This window comes from Pygocentrus nattereri, chromosome 29 (genome assembly GCF_015220715.1).
Source record: "Pygocentrus nattereri isolate fPygNat1 chromosome 29, fPygNat1.pri, whole genome shotgun sequence".
Taxonomy (NCBI): Eukaryota; Metazoa; Chordata; class Actinopteri; order Characiformes; family Serrasalmidae; genus Pygocentrus; species Pygocentrus nattereri.
In genome coordinates, this window is record NC_051239.1 from 8,253,424 (window position 1) to 8,275,368 (window position 21,945).

Below are 21,945 nucleotides of genomic sequence, written 5' to 3' on the forward strand. Positions count from 1 at the left end.
AGTGGAAGCTGTAATAAAGCTCAAGGTGCATTAAATACTGAACAATGTAGTTGTTGAGGCTTCTGTATAATTTTCTTTTAAATCGCTGCTCCAATTTTTGTAATTTTTCAGTTTTCGTCCTTTACATTGTGTGTAAATTTCGTGATAATTGGACCAAAAGAAAAGGACCAAAATGACTTGGAAAAACATCTGGTTCCACTGACTTACAATAAAAGTAAAGGAGGTTTTTTCCCCTTCTCCTGTAAAGTTACCATCTTGGAGATACGAGGATTTGATCCAACAGCAGCAAAATGTTTTCTGTTTTTCATCCTGATGTTGAAAATATTATGAATTATAATTAATGCTGCAAAATGACTTAATCGCTTAAAATGACTTAATCAATGGTTTAGATATAAACAAAATCATTCAGAGTGTTTTGGTGTGAAATGTGCCTTTCTAGAGAAATTTGCTGAGTCACAACTGTTCACCATAACCGCACTAGGAACCAGACGTCCGAAGCATTTAATGCCTCTAAAACCTACATCCTGTTAAGTTATTACACAAAATGGTTCTAAATGCATTGTTTGATACACGCAGTATGGTGTCAAATCCAATTCAAAATTAGTAAGCGAGCAAAACCGCTCTTACACGAGGAAAACCTGAGTGGTTGATCATGATCATTGAACATTCACAAAACCAGAAGTACAGGTGGCTGCACTGGAGGACTATGAAGGTCGTCTTCTAGAGTGAAAGGCCTGTTCCCGTTTTTTTATATGCAGCAAAAGCTCTGATGATCACTGACAACCAGCCAATCACAACACAGTTCCCAGAAATCAGTAGTAGACAATGATATGGCAGGACCCGCTCACAGCTGTCAAAAGTGAATTAAACTCTTGCACCAGCAGAAGCTGAACAGCGAGCAGAAGGAACAGAGCTAATTTCCTTCTGCACGAGGGCTTCTGCTTCTGCATGAGTAACTGCATGTGCGCGAGGGTGGTTTTCCTCGCGCAAGAGTGGTTTTGCTCGCTTGGGAATTTTGAATTGGATTTGACGCCATACATGCAGGTCGCTGTAAGGAAAAATAGTACCCAAAGAAAACTTAGCACTATTTTACCATCATCAGACTTATGAAAACTTATGACACACGTAAGCTCACTGGTTATTTTGGATAGCAGATAAAATGGTGATATTTGTAGTGTAGACATACAGACGTCTGGTTCCTAGAACTACAATGGTGAACAATTTCGACTGTACATTTCTCTAGAAAGGCGCATTTCACACCAAACCACTCTGAATGATTTTGTTGCATCTACACCATTGAATGATGAAGTAATTTTGCTAAATCAGTGGAGTTTCCCTTTAATATCTTTTGACTGGAAGACTTGGTCTCTGAAGGTGGTCTCTGACTTTTGTACTGCTGCGGTGGCTAATTTAACCCCTTGACATCCCAGGCTTATTACAGACAAAGGCTTATTACTCGGCTTATTATACAGGAATTTCAACGCAAACTGGTTGAGCGATTCTTAGCTTATAATTGTGTGTAATATACTATAACTATTGCTAGCTGTAGCTGGAATATTTGTCAAAATAAAACCATATATGATCTAAACTAACAGGAGGACCTTTCAGACATATACAAATACATATAATTTGAAATGAATAACTCACCACAAATGGAATGGAATTCTTCCTAATGTCCTGTAAAGCTTGTCCACCTACCGGCGATAACTACTAAAGAACATCTGTGGGCGGCGCAGAGACAGATCAGATAGCAATAAAAAAACAAAATAACAAAACAAAACAACACAAACACGCAACACACAACATTGTGTAGGACCCCACAGGGCAAAGTGCACTGAGCTGTGGTTAATTCAATGGCAGTGTCCACACCGAGCAGTGGTCTACTCAGCGGCAGTGTCCAGACTGGGTGTTGGAATGATCCGGAAGCTGCTTATCTTCTGCTGGTCCTGTTTCTTCACATGGTGCTTGGACCCCTAGTGGAAATCATTGCAGTCAGAGTTCCAGTCTCAGCCTCACAGTCTGAGTTCGAGACTTGGTCAGTGCTGGTCAAAGTCCAGCAGATCATAGTCAAATCTACTGGTAAAAGTAAACTGGAGTCAGAGGTCAAATGTGAGAGTGTGTTAAAGAGAGTAGCAGAAGGACTGGGCAGGAGCCACTTCTGTGCTCTAAGGGTCTCTTCATAGAGAGATACTGCCCACCCCAAGTGTGCCTCCAGTTCTGTCCGATTCTAGAAGGCTCTAGACCAGCTCGTCCAGCAGGGTGCCTATACTCTGGTGCTGTTCAGTGGCTCCAGACAGAGCCTTGTTGCACATGGGGCACACACACCGCACCTCCAGCCACTTCACCACACACCTGAAAATACACACACACACAGAAAATGCATACAGATTTGTCGCTGCCCAAAGAAAGATCAGCTAGATCAGAGAAAACACAACAATATGCAGGACAGCTTACGTTACTCCACTCAAGGGTTAAGACTGTTAAGAGACAGAGAAAGGAAGCTTTTATTTTGACTGTAATAAAGCCTATGTGACCTTAAGCGACCTTTTCAGACCTTTTAGGCAAAATGAAATTTAAAGTATTCAGCTGACGTCAGCGGATAGTGCAGGTGAAGAGGGATGTAAGTCTTCAGGTGTGGAGCTGTGGTCAGTTCAGACAAAGGCCCAACAAGCATCTATAGTGTGACTCACCTCCTGTGGAAGGCATGTTGGCATGGCAACACACCCAGTTCATCCTTCACCTTGAAGTCCTCCAGGCACACGGCACACGTCTGCTGTGGAGAGAGACAAACGGACAGAGGTACAGAGAGTGAATCGAATGATTCTCACAGGACACAAATACAAAAACAAAAAAAATAGATCTGGTCTTGATTTCATGACGGGCTGGAGAAACCAAGTCTTCCATGTTAAAGCATTTTTACTGGCATATAAGCATTTCTCATGCGTAATTTGCCAGGCAGTAAAATAAGTATTATATAGAAAATAATATATAAAAGAATACATTTAAATACGTACACCAGCCAGACACTTTCACCAAATGTATCTACTGCTCTTCATTATGCATTTTATCAGCTCCACTTACTGTATAGCTGCACTTTGTAGTTCTACAGTTACAGACTGTAGTCCATCTGTTTCTCTGATACTCTGTTACCCCCTTTTACCCTGTTCTTCAGTGGTCAGGACCCCCATGGACCCTCACAGAGCAGGTACTATTTGGGTGATGGATCATTTTCAGCCCTGCAGTGACTCTGACGTGGTGGTGGTGTGTTAGTGTGTGTTGCACTGGTACGAATGGACCAGACAGAGCAGTGCTGCTGGAGTTATTAAATACTGTGTCCACTCACTGTCCACTCTAGACACACCTATCTTGTTGATGCACCCTGTAGATGTGAAATCAGAGTTTATGTTGGTCATCCTCTAGTCCTTCATCAGTGGTCACAGGACGCTGTTGGCTGGATATTTTTGGTTGGTGGACTGTTCTCAGTCCAGCAGCGACACTGAGGTGTTTAAAAATCTCCAGCAGCACTGCTGTGTCTGATCCACTCAGACCAGCACAACACACACTAACACACCACCACCAACACCACCACGTCAGTGTTACTGCACTGCTGAGAATGATCCACCACCCACAGGTGGTGTGAGGGTTCATGGGGGTCCTGACCACTGAAGAACAGGGTAAAAGGGGGTAACAAAGTATCAGAGAAACAGATGGACTACAGTCTGTAACTGTAGAACTACAAAGTGCAGCTATACAGTAAGTGGAGCTGATCAAATGGACAAAGAACATAGAAACAAGGAGGTATACTTAATGAAGTGGCCGATCACACACACACACACACACACACACACACACACACACACACACACATACATAACCCATAATCAATCTGCCTTAAGATTAGATTTATACCTTTATACTTAATACTCATGTTATTCATTTATATCTAACCACACTTGTGCATTACTGAAAACAGTGATTCCAAATACTGAAACACTTCAGTGCAGTGTATGATATCTGTCTCCTAATCTACTATATAGTATCTGCATCTTCTTTACCCCATGAAGATTCAACTTCTTAGTGTCCCCTTTCAGGATGACCTGTAAGACAGAACATTTTGTAAGCTCTCATGTGAACCCAGAGTGAAAGTCTTACTTTCTGCTCTTTTAATCTTTAAGGATATCTTTTCAAACTTCAAAATAACATTCATTCAGACAACAGTAATGTGTTTTCTTTTTCATGCTTCACCTCTTAGGCGACTATCGTACCTCTTTATATCCAAACCGCTCACTTTGGGCTTGGTGCCTCAATTTACTGATGGAGACAAAAAGGAAAAGAGACATTGATCACTAAATACGCATTTGATGGTATCTATATGCAAAGAAACAGATACTTAGAATTGGGTTGTACTAAATGGTAAATTCCACCAATTTTCCAAAATATGTACATAATTAAATTGTTAAGATGTAAAAAGTCATTCAGAGTGGTCTGATGTGAAACGCTCTGTTCTAGAGAAACTTGATGAGTCAAAATTATTCCAAATGGTCTTGATAGGAACCAGGTGTCCTAAAGGTTTAATGCCTCTATAAGCTACCTGGCAGAAGAAAATACCTGAGACAGTTAAGGATATGCTGCCTGATGCCTGAGACATTGTTTCAAAATAGTTTTGAGCTAATATTTTGGCCAAAAAGGTATTTTTTTTTAATCCATTCAAGGCAGAGAGGTACATGGAGGTTGTTGTAAGGCAAAATAGTTCTCAAAGAAAACTTATTTGTCAGATTTACTGCTATTTTACCATCATCAACATTTTGAATAAAAACTCAACACTCATGTAGGTTGACTGCTAGTTTTGGATAGTACATAAAATGCCTATACATGCATCACAGCCTGGTTCCTATCACCACCACTGAAAAGAAATCTGAATCAGTAAGTTTTTCAACAGAGAACCGTTTCACATCAAATCACTCTAAGTGACTTTTTAACAACTCAACAACTGAATTATTTAGAAATGTTGAAAGTCTGGTGGCATTCTCCTTTAAATATAACACAGTGCATTAAAGTACTACCATATACATGTGTTCTCTACCAAAATACATCTTTATAAAATCTGGCAAGAGACCATCTGCCCTCTTTTTTCTCATACCCATGCAATGTGCACTACCACCACCAGCTGTCGCTAGAGCTCCTGAGAAACATTCACATAAAGATGTGCTTTTGAACACAGACTGAGGGATTCTGATTAGAAACTGAAATGAAGCAGCAAACCAGAGTGTTACAGCATGAGTCACTGACACTAACTGACATGCGTCATACTCAAAGTAAAGTACAGAGTAGACTGGAGTGTTGGGATCAACTTGACTTATGATTCACTGATTAAAGCCACCAGTCTCAGCGTGAAGTCTCAAGCGTGTCTGGCATGCCGATTCTCCAATCAAGAGACCTCATTTGAATATGCCTTCATTTACATCTCTCAGCGCTTTTGTAGGCAATCACTCAAAAATGCAACCAAAATTTAAATTCAGTCAAATATGGCACTTCTTCGACTGCGTGATTCAAAGGTCAAGAGGTACTTTGGAGTCGAGATCTCATCAGCCACATTATAGCGTTCACTGAGATCAAGTGCTCATGATTCGGGCCTGTCATTACAAACCAAACACAAGCCGACATATAAAGGTTTAAGCAGGTTATGTACAGTAGCAGTCGAATGTTTGGGTACCCCTATTTACAAAGATGTCCCCTCACCCACCCCCCATTCCAAGAACAGATATGGAACGATGAAGTGACCAAAACCATTTAAAACTAATCCAACAAGCAGCCAGTTTATCTTAAAACAGCTGTTCACACTTTTCTCATTTCAAAAATATATGTTAAATACAGAATTTAAAAGAAATGTTTTTAGAAAATGAATGGAAACAAATACATTCATAAACATCAACTTCACTACTTATTACGGCTGTCAAACAATAGAACAGTTAATTATGATCAGTCACATTTGTCTCATTAGCAAAAATTCTATTTTTTTAAACAGAAAGCAGTTTATTTATAACTATATGAGTAAACAAAAAAAATCATCAGAATGTACTTAGTACTTTTCACAATTCAATACCATCAATTTCATCATGTGAACGCAGGTTTCACATAATTCTTAACATAAAAGGTGTGATTTTCACAGAATGACTCCATTTTCCAAGTGACATCAGCGACATCCACTGAGAGCAACAGTGGCTGCATGTTCCAACCAATGAGTGTATATATCCTATATAACACATACAGTGAGTGATTCCAACTCCTGTGTGATTTTAGCCTCTCCCTCTCGTTCATACAGCTTGTGGATTCTTGCTACAGTGGAGGCTCTCCAGAGGAACTGGAGCTCCACCTTTGTGTTGCTTTTGTTCGTTTGCTGCTCATTGAGTGTGATTACCTGCACCCAGTGATCCAATCGTAATAACATTTCTGCAGTTATCTGATTATTCAGACTGTCATGTAAACAGCACACTCTGATTTCTTAGATCAGAGTAAGATTTAAAAGTCAGATTAAGCTTATTGGTTGAAAAGCAGAAATCTGATTCATGTAGACCGTCAGATTTTTCTACAGCTACCAGATTATTGCGCACATGTAAACATACTTCCTGATTTATCTCCTGTGAGCACTGTCCAGTACAGTCTGCTGAAGCTACATACAGTCTAAAGGGTGAAACTATGAAACTTTTATATCAAACTTTCTTTAAGATTACGAAAACACCTTTAATGAGATGGATGGAAAAATTTGACTTGATGTGTTTATTTGCTGAAAGTGTGAAGAACTGCTGATCCCTCCGTCAAAGATTGCTGTGGGGAAGCCTCAACAAATTATGTATCTATACAGCCACTAAATACAATATCATAAAATACAAATTTTACTCACAGGCCAATAATTTGTTGTTAATAATAATTACACTAAACAACTGACCCATAGTTACTGTTGCTACATCCATCAAGCATTCAGTTCAGGCTATGTCGTAGCATTTTGTGATACTGACTAAAAAGCTCAGGAGCAAAAAATGAAAGTTATAACTACACAGCAGAGAACATTTCACACATTTTACATTTAAGAATAAACTGGCTTTACAAAATGTCCACTGGAACTTACAAAATATGAATGTAGGCCAATTTAAAGTGGGCAAAAAAAGGATTCTGGAAACCACGTTCACATTAATCAAACCAGGACAGTCGTTTAGCCGCTTAACACTAAAACGTCACGTTTTCACGTCTAAAAACATGCTGGAGGTTTTAGCAATGGAAGCTACAACTTCAGATGAGCTAATGCTAGAGCCAACACTGGAGCTAGTCAGAGCAATGTTAGATGTTGAGGAGGACTTTTTGGCGTAACCTTTTCAGCTGCAAGAATCTAATAATCAAAAAAAAAACCTCCCGATGACGAGGATGGCATGTCAGGCATTATACAGCACCTTCCATCATGTCTTAGCCCATCACTTCAATTGATATGTGCAGTCTTATACACAATGGCTCAAAACATGACGCAGCCAATCAGATTTTAGAGCCAAAACCATCTTTTTAAGAGTAGAAATGGACAGAATAGAACTTGAGGGCACTAAAAACTGTGACTGGGTCGTGCAATTACTGTTACATCAACACACAAGGTACGTTATGTATGTGCACAAGTGTTCTGGAGTCTATCGGGGCAAAGAACAATACAAAAGCACAGCAGACTAAAATAGCCTCACATTTGCTCCAAGTGGTGCTGTGCTGGGGTGGAAATGACCTGGGTCACTCTGCGTCTACTGATGTGAGTGTGGCAACTTCCTGTCCCCTGTCGCCTCACTTCCTGCCCACTGTGCTTTTCACACCATTGTGTTTTCAGCTCATCAGTAAACTTCTGTTTTGTGGTGTGTAGTTTACCTTATGAAGTAGCAACAGAATATGAGGCTGAGCACAAAGACGAAGATGCCTGTGCCGAAGATGACCATGTAGATGTTGAGTGGCAGGTCTTGGAAGGTGACAGGCGGCATAGTGCAGGTCCTATTGGAGTAGATCAGTCCCAAACTGCAGAAGCACCCTACATAGAGACAAACACAGTGGTAGTGTTCATAAAAAACAAATTTGGCCTAAAATTCACTCTTAAAATGTACTTTTTGATCCATGTATGGTGGTGAATTGTGTTGTTGTGAGGTGAGGTTTTTCAACATTACATATAATAATCACAGCAATCATTATCAACATTACATATGAACACTCAGAAAACATATGTACAGTATGTTCAGTGTCAATTTGGACACTTATTAAAACAGCCATCATAACTCCCGGTTCCTATCACCACCACTGTAAAAAAAAGTCTGTACATTTGTCGACAATGAACCACTTTACATCAAAACCCTCTTAATGATGATGTTTACATTCAAATGAGATAATTATGCAGAAATTCCTAAACATTGATGGAATTTCCCTTTAAGTTGTCACAGTGTGACATACGGTTATCTATACAATTGAACAAAAGTGTGGCCTCAAAAAAGTGGGCCGTCATTCACCAGCCAACGCAGGTAAGAACGCAGCTAAGAACAGAATCTACGCACTCAAGAGCACTAAGGTGTGAACAATTCTGCAGTTTAAAAACACGTCATAAATCTGACGTAGACTAAAAGAAAGAATATTTTGTGAATGAGGCCCAGTGTTTGGGAGGGGGGGGGGCATTTTATAGAGTTTTGAACAGTTACACAGAGCTGAACTAAAGTAGCCAACTTTGGACAGCAAACGTCTTGGCTGATCAACTATATTAGGGATGAGAGGAAAATCATGTAAATTATTATTATTTGTTTTTAGTCGAACCATCATTTTAAGACACGCTACGAAAAAGCTACACAATCATGACTGAAGCAGCCTTTCAGTTCATAGACTGAGCGATGCGTTAAACTATGTAGCAGTAACAGCGAAGCCTGTATTTTATCTGTACTTCTGAGCATTTTCAGACTGTTTTTGTTTGAAAAGTACAGTGACTGCAAGAGTGACATAAGTGATTTCATCATATTCTTCATCATGTTCTTCATAACTTTCATATTTCATAGCTACATTCAGAAGCTGGGCGTCGTGTGAGGCTGTAACTCTTCTCTCCAGTCAAATAGATGGTGATGTCATTTTAAACCCTTATAATAAAAGAAGCTGAACTCAGTTTGTCTTTCTACTGAAAGTCGACCCGTTTTTCCCCAAATCTGGGCTCTAAACTATAAACAGACGGCGTCTCTTCAGTGATCTGCTCTGGAAACATCACTTTAATAAAATAACACAAAGAGCGTCGGAGATGTTTGGCTTTCAGCAGTGAATTGTAAGCATACAGCAATATGTGTGATCATAAAACACATGTTCTGTTAATTTCATGGAAACTTTTACAATAAATGAATAAATAAAATAAAAACGTACATTTATTTCACGCAGTTACTGAATAACGTGCCTTACATTAATCTATACATATATTTCTCCTGAAAAAAAGAATAATTTGGGTGAGTAAAGTGCTTGCATTTATTTTAAGTTAGTTTAGATTAACCTTCCATAATGAGCCTTTAAATGAATCCTTTTTAGAAGGTGTCCTAGTTTATTGATTTCCAAAAAAATCGGGAATATTTTGGAATTGATACCAGGGAGACTTCCGCTACATCCCTAGTAAAGTTTTCAGTACAAAATTGTAAATAAATGTTTGAAACATTGTATCGACTCTTAATTAGCTGATGAGCTAAATCAGGTGTGTTTAATGAGGCTGAAGTCTGCAGTGTTCTGGCCTGCGAGGACTGGAGCCTGACATGTGTTGGTAAACTCATGTATCAGAGATACAGTTGAGTCTCTTTTCAGGGGATCCGATTTAATGTGTTTTAATCCATGATTAAAATTTGGCACCTGAATCTATCAGACTAAAGAAGGTGGGGCTTATGGAGCAAATTGCACTCAAAAGACTGTTATATTTTAATTATGCTTTTGTGCTGATATTTCAGGAGTTTTCTTTTTAGGGCATAACATTAAAGGCATGCTGTGTGAAGTTTTATCCATGGTGGTTTTATCCATGCTGTTTATAGCCCAGCTGCACCGTTTTATAAGATCACGGTTTTGCACAAGAACAATTGTTTTGCAATCTTTTGAAATAACTTTTCTGAGCCAAATCAGTCTGTACAGAATTAAAGATGACCTCTAAAAACTTGTAAAAATCTCATTTCAGTATGAAAAAAATAATTTAAATCTAAAAATTAGCACTGCTGCACCCTTAGAAATAATGAAAAATAAAGTGCAGGTCCTTAAAGCTCAACTGCTGATATCCTGGGTCAACAAGCAGGTGTTCCATGACTCATGACAGATGAGGAATCAGTCACTTTTGAGAGCAGATGCTGAACTCGCCTCTGCAGGTTTGAGACAATCATCAGTCAATTGTACGAGGAATATGATGCACTAAATCACCAAAAACGACCAAAACAGTTTTCTGCTCAGTGAACAGTTGCAGTCAAAAGCTTTGGGGTTTAGATACACCTGATTAAATGTATGCTTTTCATAATCTTAACGCTATTTTGTCTAAAGGCCTTTGATTAAATGCATAAAAATATGAATAGCAAGAATTACACCTATGTATGAATTAATTTCCAGAATTACTTTTTTAGAGAAGTAAATGAAAGTAAAGTAAAAAAAGTAAATTAGCTTTCGTTTGGTTGTTAGCTTTCGCTTGGTTGCTGGCTCACGCTTGGTTGCTGGCTCACGCTTGGTTGTTGGCTTTTGCTTTGTTGTTAGCTTTTGCTTGGTTGTTAGCCTTCGCTTGGTTGTTAGCTTTAACTTGGTCATTAGCTTTTACTTGGTCGTTAGCTTTTGCTTGGTTGTTAGCTTTTGCTTGGTCATTGGCTTTTACTTGGTCGTTAGCTTTTGCTTGGTTGTTAGCTTTTGCTTGGTCATTGGCTTTTACTTGGTCGTTAGCTTTTGCTTGGTTGTTGGCTTTTGCTTGGTTGTTAGCTTTTGCTTGGTCATTGGCTTTTACTTGGTCGTTAGCTTTTGCTTGGTCGTTAGCTTTTGCTTGGTTGTTAGCTTTTGCTTGGTTGTTAGCTTTTGCTTGGTTGTTGGCTTTTGCTTGGTCGTTAGCTTTTGCTTTGTTATTAGCTTTTGCTTGGTTGTTAGCTTTTGCTTGGTTGTTGGCTTTTGCTTGGTCGTTAGCTTTTGCTTGGTTGTTAGCTTTTGCTTGGTTGTTAGCTTTTGCTTGGTTGTTAGCTTTTGCTTGGTTGTTGGCTTTTGCTTGGTCGTTAGCTTTTGCTTTGTTATTAGCTTTTGCTTTGTTGTTAGCTTTTACTTGGTCATTAGCTTTCGTTTAGTTGCTAGCTTTTGCTTGGTAAGCATCTCTGACTTGAGCACAGAGAGACTGTAGGGAAACAACATACATTAGCCTTGTGATTGGTGATAATTCTCATGTATACACATGACTGATGGTTAGGACTTCATAGTTTACATAAATTTTGGCAAATGCACTGCCCATTTAATGGTCATTGGTAAGTTATTCACAGGACATACTTTGTACATGTATATTGTGTGCACAAAAAAGCAATAACAATCTACCTAGAAAAAAATGTGTATCTGCCTCTCTTGGGCCCCTAAATATTAGCATGAGCTTCAAAAAAGTTGAAGTGGCGTTACTATGGAATCGATTGTATTATAACTTCCCAAAGTCCATGCAGCTGAAGTGGCACCTTCAGATCAGCCCATCACAATGACACTGATGGATTATTATACCTCAATTATACTGTAATTAAACTAATAGAGATTTTGTTGATTATGTTTCTCCCTCAATAATAAACAAGTCGTGAGAAGGCTGCAGGCTTCAGCTTGGCTTGTGTGAGTGTGGCTCTTCCTGATCTGCGGTGGGATCCTTCGCTTTTTTTGTAAAACATCTGTGATCATCTGGCGGCGAGCCAGGCCTGACTTCCCTCTCCATACAAAGCAACAGAAATACACAGATATCCTCCACACTCTCCTACACAACTACACACATATTCACACAAAGACAAGCTTCGCTCCAAAGCGTGACAGTGGTCTAGGTGGGCTGCCTTACTAGGCCACTACGTTATTGAAAGCTGGTCCAATCTGATTGATCCAGCTGGGAAATGCAGCCTACAGCCTCTGACGTTTTTGACGTTGCTCACTAAGTATCCTTCCCGGGCTTTTGTTGGCCCATTTCATGCTCATGTCATGCCCATATGAAGAACTCTGAATCTAAGCTGTTTTCTGTATGGAACAGTGTGAAATCGCCGTGTTGAGCCCTGTGGTGAACAAAACGGTTCCAAAGCCAGTATGTCTTCTATACATTTTCCCTCTGAGCGTCCCAGGATCCTCTGACTCATTAGGCTGTTTAGCAGTCAAAACATGAATAATGCTACATGCATGCCACAAGCCCACTAACGCTTCTGAAAGTTAGGACCAATCTCATTTCCCTTACCCCCCTACCGCTTAGCCCTTAGCCCTCCGTTTAGCACGTTCACTCCTAGGGGCAGGGTGTCATGATATAGACAGTGGGGGTAGGGCGAAGTGTTCATGGCCCTCCAAACAAAGGTTTCTTAGAGACTCCCTCCAAACGTAGTGATATGAGGAAAAAAAAAGAAAAACGGGCAAGATGGCTGCACGAACGACCAAAGAAACCCACTAAAAAAATCACAATAACCTGTATTATCCTAGTTTAATGTGGGTTTTAATGTTTTATGGTTTATTTTCTTTATAACAAGCTTCACAAAAATTGCTAGTAGTATGTTGATGCCTAATTTTCCCGATTCACTTTAAATAGTGGAGCAGTTCTATTCTGGTGTGTATCTTCCTCAGCCTTCAGAACTGCTGCACCATTTAAGGTGGAATGGGAAGATTAAAGCACAAAGCTGGTGAATAGCTGACTTCAGCTTCACATCACTGAAGAATTAGGGATGGGCAATAATAAATAATTCCCCCCCGTCTTTGAAGGCACATGATGTCCTAAATGTGACTAAAGCCCAGCAGAGCTTTACCCTCCTCTGCTGTCACTGCACACTGACAGGGTCGCCTACAGAGCAGCGGTAGTAGCTGTTAATGAAGAAAAGTTCCAATTTAATAGGGGAAGATTCCAACCACTACCCCTTGTAATTCCGCTCCAAGGGGCAAGATGACACTTGAAATCAAGGTGCAGGGCTAAAAATAAGAAATGGGATTGGGCCTTAGTTCACTATTAATTTTTAACTCTATTACACGCTATACTGTCAAAAGTATTCACTCACCCATCCAAATCATAGAATTCAGGTGTTCTAATCACTTCCATGGCCACAGGTGTATAAAGCCGAGCCCCTAGGCCTGCAGACTGCTTCTACAGACATTAGTGAAAGAATGGATCGCTCTCAGGAGCTCAGTGAATTCCAGCATGATAGGACGCCACCTGCGCAACAAGTCCAGTCGTGAAATTTCCTCGCTACTAAATATTCCACAGTCAAATGTCTTGGTATTATAACAAAGTGGAAGTAATTGGGAATGGCAGCAACTCAGCTATGACGTGGTCGGCCAAGTAAAATGACAGAGCGGGGTCAGCAGATGCTGAGGCGCATAGTGCGATGAGGTCGCCAACTTTCTGCAGAGTCAATCGCAACAGACCTCCAAACTTCATGTGGCCTTCATATCAGCTCACGAACAGCATAGAGAGCTTCATGGAATGGGTTTCCATGGCCGAGCAGCTGCATCCAAGCCTTACATCACTAAGCGCAATGCAAAGCGTCAAATGCAGTGGTGTAAAGCGCCACCACTGGACTCTAGATCAGTGGCTGAGTTGCTGTCGTTCCCAATCACTTCCACTTTGTTATAATCCCACTGACAGTTGACTGTGGAATATTTAGTAGTGAGGAAATTTCATGACTGTACTTGTTGCACAGGTGGCGTCCGATCACGGTACCACGCTGGAATAATGAGCTCCTGAGGGTGTCCCATTCTTTCACTAATGTCTGTAGAAGCAGTCTGCAGGCCTAGGGGCTTGGTTTTATACACCTGTGGCCATGGAAGTGATCAGAACACCTGAATTCAATGATACGGATGAGTGAGCGAATACTTTATGTATGTATCATGTACTTCATTGTATCTCCTAAAAAAATTAATAACTTGTACTTAATGGCTTTTTTGACTTAATTTAATTAAATTAAATTAATGAAATAAATAAATGGTCTCCGACGTTTATGCAGAAATGTATCTGTAGATATATACACAGTGCTTCCTCTAGGATCTTTTTCAGCAACGGTGGCAAGCAAGACATCCATCCCATCCCCACCCCTGCCCCTCAGACTAGGTCAAGAGCAACCTCTTCCAAATACCCCAGCATCAGGCCATGGCCTTGGAATGGAGAATATTCGGATCCCAATGAGATGGGTAACCCCCCCGGGTGGCAGACGTCAACTAGGACGCCCCCAAAACACGTGGAGACCAGATGTTACTAAAAACTCCATGTGATGACGCCAAAACCCTTGCCAGAGATCGGAAACACTGGAGAAATCTTGCATAGCATGGGAGGATCTACATCTAAGCAAGTTAGAAAGCAAGTGTTTTGACGCCCATCACAGCAGTCTGCATTCTGGTACTCTATACGGTACATGTAATATGACAAGAAAAAATGACTCAGCATTGCTGAGAGTAAATAATAATTAACGGTGCTGCTGAAAAAAAGGACATTTTGTTGCCAAGATTTACATTTTCAATTGTGTATTCCATCCAGCAAAGTATCAAACTATCACTTCTTATGAATTCATCTGCTTTAGGGAGCTTTCACTGCTGACACAGAAGTTCAATTCTGCATATACTGCATGTGCTGTCTTTATAAAAAAGCACTGACCAATAGAATGGGATGCTCTGGAGCAGCCACACAAGACTCTAAGGTCACCATGCCCAATACCAAGCATCAGGGACAACTAGGGACTTGGGCTGTGAAGCAGTGGAACTGAAGTGATGGAGCTCCAGCCGACACCTCTGAGATGAGCTGGAGTGGTTTATGTGATCCAAAACTAAGCATCCAACATCAGTATCTTCCCGTAATCAAACCCTCACAGCAATGTTTCAACATCTCATTAAGCCTTCCCAGAAGAGCAGAGGCTGTTACTACAGCAAAGAGGGACAAATGCAAAAAGCAGAAACATTGGCTGAGCAGTGTTTACAGTCAGTCTACAGACACACACAAGCAGAGGCAGACTTTGGGAACACGCCTCAAGTGGGTCTGTTCAGAGAAAATTCAATAAACATCCATTTTCTTTACCTACTTATTTTGTTTGGTCTTCATCTCCAGCACTTTAAAGACACTTGCACCAGCAGGACAACAAAACTATTGTCACTTAATGTAAATTTCACACAAAGGAGTCACTTCCACTGCTGGACTAACTGGACTCCCTGCTCAGAGAATCAATATGAGAAAAAACTGGTATGATGTTGGCCTCACTCCATTCCTTCACATGTGTTTGTCCACTACAGCTAATGCACTAAAATTAAGGTCAGAGCTCTACAAGAATAGAAGCTTTCAAATAACAGTGTGCCAAATGTGGTACACATTAAATACTCATAATATCATAACATCATGAGCACCTCCTTGTTTCTACGCTCGTTGTCCATTTTATCAGCTCCACTTACTCTATAGCTGCTCTTTGTAGTTCTACAGTTACAGATTGTAGTCCATTTTTAGTCCAAGTTACCCCTTTTACCCTGTTCTTCAGCATTTAGGACCCCCATGGACCCTCACAGAGCAGGTACTGTTTGGGTAGTGGATCATTCTCAGCACTGCAGTAACTCTGACAAGGTGGTGGTGTGTTAGTATGTGTGGTGCTGGTACAAGTGGATCAGACACAGCAGAGCTGCTGGAGTTTTTAAACACTGTGTCCACTCACTGTCCACTCTATTGGTTGGTTAGTGTAGTGGATAACACCTCTGCCTTCTACGCTGTATTATGCATTATATTTTTTTCTAATGTTGTGTGATTAAAGAACTTTTCCATTTGCTTTTAGTGTGAAATTGGAAGATTTGAATTTACCATATGTAATATTTCATTTTTTAAATTATAAAAAAAAAAAAGTCACTACTGCGACAAAATGGAGTTCAATCGTGGTTAATTGTAGTTTAGAGCAGGTAACTCTAAAGTGAGACTGCATCCCTGTCCCTCACAGCCATAAGGTGAGCAGTTAGATCCCATTGTTTTGAAGAAAAATTGCATCAAAGTCTGAAAATCAATGTGAAACATTAAGCATTTTCACCACCGAAACAGAAAGTTTCTGCAATTACGTAACCTTTTAGTGTTTTGGTACCACTTTAAAATAAGACTACCCTCATAAAGAGTTTGTGAATAGTTTAAAATTACTTGATTAACGGCTATTAATTACCTTAAAATCATGAAGAAGTATTTGCAACACCTAAATAAAAAGGGCAACAGTGGCCTGTTGTTTGCCTAATAGCGAACTTCCATTCATTCAGTTAAACGTCAGACTGCGATGTTTACTGATCTTACTTTGTCTTCATCAGTCAGCATTAAACCTGCCAGCTTCATCAAATATTCATAGTCATCAGATGTAACAGCTCAATTTGGCTGTCTTATAAGCGCTTATGAATAATTAATGAAGTGCTTATGACTTAACTAATAACCATGGACAAACTATTTTGAAGCCATTCATAAACACTTATAAAGGCAGTCTTATTTTAAAGCAGTACTACTGTTTTAATAAAAAGATTTTATGTGTACAGCTGTTTCATGCCAAGTTTGGGAGTCATGTACTGGTGTTTTTGAGTTCTGCTTAAACTGTCATAACCGAAACACAAACTTCTGAAGCATTTCGTAAAGTTTCAGTAGTGTATATTTGTTCTGGCAGTGCCAAAAGGGAAGGGTCAATTCATCAATTGAATAAAGTAAACTTAATTAAGCCACAGGGCCACTCAAAGCAAAAAGACTTTAGGCTAAAGTCCAAGCTAAAAGGTCTTTAGCAGAATGACCTATACAGAAACAAAAAAACAAGAAAAAGTACAACACACAGCAACTGGCATTCAGGCTACAGCCCAGGCGCAGCCACCGTACAGCCTTCTTCTTCATATAAAACGTTTTGAACAGAACGTTGAACGTTTTACATGTTAAAACTCTATTTATTCTACAGTGTATTGAACTCTACCCTGTTATACCGTCATAGTCGTAATCTCGGACCAAACAGCAGTTCAATTCAATTTAGATTCTTCAGGAACTAACTCCACATTCCTCTTTTCCGATCGTTTCAAAACTACAAAACAAAATTCTTGGTCAAAACTGAAACCAAAATTCCAAACTCAGAACTGAAAAAGCAGACGATGAATTAAAGCAGTTTACATAAACTTATGACAGTATGGAGACTACAGTATGTGCCACGAAAACCAACGTCCTCAACAACCCAGAATGGCTGGTCAAGTGATTGAATAAATGATTTATTGAAATGCTACTTTTGATACTTTTTGATACTTTAATGGTACTTCTGTGCTATTGCTTGTGATGTTTTGTTCTTCTGTGCTAATGGAAACTTTCCTTTCTGCTTCTGTTGTTTTGCTGTATTCTGGGTATCAGTCAGGATGTCATGCTTTCAGTGATGTACTGGAGATGTTCTTCAGCGTTGTATGCCCCCTTGGTCTCGGCCAGGACAAAGATTATTAATCTCATTGTCCAGTCAAATAGCTCCACACTATCAACATTTTTGACGATTTGCTGCTCCAACTGTTTAAACGCATCTGTTTTAAGAGTGCGGGAAAGCGTTTTTAAACACTGTTGTTCGGTTTCATTACCTTTACAATCATATGCGAAGTCTTAGATTTTGACACCTCCCTATAAGCTTATTTAATCTTTTTTCTTTTTTAGTAGAACTGAAAACCAAAAATGCTACATTACGTCAGATTTGGGGATTTGGAGACCTCTCTGGTGAAAATGTGTAATTGCACAAAATGTGAGGAACCACATTTTGTAACATAGGTTGTGCTCACACTCTTGAAAAAGAAGCCTCTTCAAGGGTTCTTTAATAAAGAAAGTGAACACTGAAAGAACCTCCTGCATGACTACAGTGTTCTTTACATGGTGAAAGGGTTCTCAAGATTGATGGAGAATGTGGTGCGTATGGTTCTATATAGAACCTTTTCGAAAAGGGCTCTATATAGCACCAAAAAGGGTTCTGCTGTAGTTACGCTGTCAAGCCTGTAACAATAAAAGAACCCTTTTTGGTGCTAATAGAAGAACTCTCTTCAAAAAGGTTATATATAGAAACATATACACCACATTCTCCATCAATCTCGAGAACCCTTTCACCATGCAAAGAACCCTCTGAAATGCAAACGGTTCTTTCAGTGTTCATTGTTCTGTACAGAACCTTTTTCTTTGGTAAAGAACCCTTGAAGAGCCATCTTTGTACGTGTGTAGAGTGGATGAATCTGATTTCGAGTGCATAAAAGATTAGTTTGTTCTATTTAATGACTGTTATTTTAATCTAACATTTCAATGCATTTGATTGGCCACTTGCATCACTACAATCTTTACACCCCTAATAGTCGCTGTTGAACAGGGATCACTATCCAGCAGTTTCATCCAGAATCCCTGCTGCTGCAGGCAGGTTCTCCTGGGCTGGTGAAGAGTCACGACTACAGTGTAGTTTTTTTCATGCTGAGCGTGTGTGTGGAACACACCCATGAACGGGGCTCATTCTGCAGGCCTGCTGACCTATATAACCAGGCGCTCCGACATGTTGCCAAGACAACGTAGTGTGCAGTGGGGAAAAAGATGGGTGCTTCCTGTTCTTAGGACATCGCTCATATCTAAGCAGAGCATCGTCGCTCCTTAGCGTCACTTGCCCTCGGAGTCGTTAAGAGAGCTAAATATGTCTGGAGGAAATGAGAGGCAGGGAGATGATGAGGATCACATTAAATGCTCTGTAACATCTCCCGTCCACACACTTGGATTCGGGCTAGTTTTAGAAATGGTAGGAGAAATCAAGAGAAGTCAATTCCAACAGTTACTGCCTGACCGGTTCCCTGCTGTGGGACTTCGAGAGGAGAAAAGGGCCCTAAGTGCATTAAAGAACTCCCTTCACACACTGGAACCAAATCCATCTGGAAAGCGTAGATGGTGTAGATACTGAACTCTAAAGACTACTTTGCTTCAGACCTATTGAGTCAGTGGACTGCTGTGCAGTCGTCCAAATCTCAGAGCTTTTCCCATTCTTAAAACAGCAGGGCAAGGACGAAAATATGCATTTGTGCTCTTTTTCAGCGCAACCCATGAAATATTCAGACCCCGAGAGAAAGCGTCTCATCAGTACTTGCAATAGCAATATGGAATGACCTATAAATATAAAAGAAGAAGCTTGTGGAGTCACAGTACGAGAAGAAACCATGGGCACGGTAGTTTGTTGGGTCTGTGCGAGAAATCATATGTGCACTATATGTCCAGATGTTAGTAGACACCTGATCATCCAGCGTTTCTTCTAAAATCGAGGGTATTAATAAGAAGTTTGTCCTCCTTTGCTGCAGTAACAGCTTCTACTCTTCTAGGAAGCTGTTGCACCACTATGGTAGGAATTTGATTGTGTTCACCCAATCAAGTGCATTAGTGAGGTCAGTGACTGATGTTGGATGATTAGTTCTGGATCACTCCGCTTCATCTCAGACGCATAAAATGGAGCTCCACCGCTCCAGTGTACACAGTTGCTCCACAGCCCAATGCTGGGGGGGCTTTATACCCCTTTAGCTGACGCTTGCCACTGGGCATAGTGACTTTAGGCTCATATGCGGCTGCTCCAGAGTGTCTCACTGTATGGTTAATACTGTTTTGCACAACTGAACGCCGGTTCCAGCAGTGGCTGCACCTAAAAGTAGCTAAATACACTAATTAGAATGGGTGTCTACAAACTTTTGGACACACTGGGCATGTATTTTATGAACTGTTTTTAATTTTAAACAATTTAAGTGACCCACTTTTAACATCTCAAATACCATCACCCATGGAGGGGTGGGCAATATGATGATATTCGTTCATTATCGTGGCAAATTATGTCACAATATGCTTCTCAGACCATATGTGGATATTCTCAGTGCTTAAAGACACTCATTGACTACATTACATTACAAGGTGAGTTTAATTAGGCGTGTTTAATAGGATTTAGTGCACTGCAGTTTTTAAAACGTTGAATAAAAATCACTGTGGTTGTAGCCGTGTTATTATTATTATTAGTATTAGCAGTAAAAGTAGCATTATTATTATAGTAGTGCTTTTATGTGGCACTGCAGGTTTTCATTTTAAACCTCAGAAAAACAGACTATCGTGATGCGTATCGCAGCACTGAAGTATTGGGATATAACATTCTTGCCGTATCGCCCACCCCTACACCCACCTGATCTGAGTAATGATGATCACTTTGGGCTTCAGAGTACTCAAAATGCTCATGAGCAGCAGTGAGCAACACTTTTAAAAAAATGGTTCTTCAAGGGTTCCTTAGTAAAAAAAAAGGTTCTGTATAGAACCATAAACACTGAAAGAACCCTTTGCATGACTGAATGGTTCTCTGCATGGTGAACTGATTCCTCAGAGTAGCGGAGAATGTGTTGCGTGTGATTCCATGTTGAGCCTTTACGAAAAGGGTTCTATATAGAACCAAAGAGGGTTCTTCTTTTGTTAAAGACTTCACATTGTAACAACCCTTTTCTATACAGAACCACCTACAGCACTCTGAACCCTTTCCCGATGCAAAGAACCCTTTAATCATGCAAAGGGTTCTTTGAGCGTTCATGGTTCTACATAGAACCGTTTTAGTTACTGAAGAACCCTTAAGGAACAGTCTTTATTAAGGGTGCGCTACTAGGAAAGTGGCAAAGACCACAGCTGATCCTACTGGACCACCTCGGACCCGCTGGGCCAGTGACAAAAGTGATAACAGGACCAAAACATAAAGCGTCGAGGCCACCAGTGAGGTCAAACTGGGGGCTCGTTGGCGAAAGCCCACTGCTAAGACCATAAAGAAGTCCTGAAAACGTGGGATGCGAGATGAACGTCATGATGAGATGTTCATGCAGCCCAGCTTACCGTTACACCACTGGAAGGGGAGCATCAATTCACTCGTTTGCTCTCCCAGCTGGAAGGAGAAAGAGAGAAAGAAGAAGAACGGCTTTGTTTACATCCAGAGAGCCGATGCCCTTCGCCTTTCAACCGCGCTGACCACCCAGCCGGACCACTGCGAGGAGTCTGCCCCCATTCTGGACGATATGATCGAGACCCAAACAACAAGGAGAAGAGGAAGGAGAAGAAAGCGCCGCCGCGCAGAGCCTTTATCAGACTGACTGCAAGTTGGGCTGATATGGCTGGGAGAACATTCGCTGAAGAGAAAAAGCCCCAAAACCAAACAAGAGCCTCTGATTCAGACGCTCGGCTGCTTTTCAGCTTTTCAACGCGGGCCTATGGAGCGCGTTCAGTCACCGCTGGCATCCATCGAGCTCTGAATCAGATCCCCGACAAAGACCCGCCCTCCGTTGTGAGGAGCGTGCGAGTGGGCCAATGAGCGTCGCCGAGCATCCCTCGGCTCCGCCAATCGGATTCACGCATGAGGACACAAACAAGAAGTAGCGGGTTGTTGGACTAGGCTGGTGTTCATTAACCCCCCCTGCTGTGGTTCAGCTCAGCAGCCACTTTTATCGCTTTATCTTCACTAAACCACCTGCTTTTAACCTCGCGGTGGCTTCATTAATTAGCTGATAAGTCTAATAACGTGTTATAGAGTACAAAACGCAGACATATGTGCGGTTTCCAGGAGCAGGGTTTGGGAAAACACTGCTAACTTTCTCAAAACACATTCAAACTCAAGAAAAGGAGGGGGGCAAATAAGGTCTTTTTCCAGTGTCACTGAACCAAGTGGGCTGTGGTTGTGCTTGGTATTGCCCTGATCACAGGCATATGAGTCATGTGTGTTGTCATTTTAT

General features: G+C 40.7%; 1 protein-coding gene across 2 annotated transcripts; it reads right to left on the reverse strand.

Annotated features, from left to right (window-relative positions):
• Positions 1-217: 217 nt before the first annotated feature.
• On the reverse strand, positions 218-21,466 carry rnf122 (ring finger protein 122). Of its 2 annotated transcripts, none has more exons than XM_017719698.2 (6): positions 21,056-21,466; positions 7,897-8,053; positions 4,266-4,311; positions 4,056-4,097; positions 2,691-2,770; positions 218-2,352 (listed from the first exon to the last, which is right to left on the reverse strand). In XM_017719698.2, exons 1-6 carry the CDS (start codon positions 21,078-21,080, stop codon positions 2,238-2,240), a joined length of 465 nt encoding a protein of 154 aa, XP_017575187.1. In that variant the 5' UTR covers positions 21,081-21,466; the 3' UTR covers positions 218-2,237. The 2 variants fall into 2 exon arrangements, with proteins under 2 accessions (XP_017575187.1, XP_017575186.1); XM_017719697.2 differs by having other exon boundaries at positions 2,691-2,773.
• Positions 21,467-21,945: the final 479 nt, after the last annotated feature.

Excerpts from the sequence above, each read along its gene's own strand:
- rnf122 (XM_017719697.2), bottom strand. The coding sequence starts at position 21,080 with ATGCTCCCCTTCCAGTGGTGTAACG. Across the intron at positions 4,312-7,896 it reads TTCTGTTGCTACTTCATAAG|TAAATTGAGGCACCAAGCCC; the intron begins GTAAACTACACA and ends TGTCTCCATCAG. Across the intron at positions 2,353-2,690 it reads CAACATGCCTTCCACAGGAG|GTGTGTGGTGAAGTGGCTGG; the intron begins GTGAGTCACACT and ends GTGTATTTTCAG.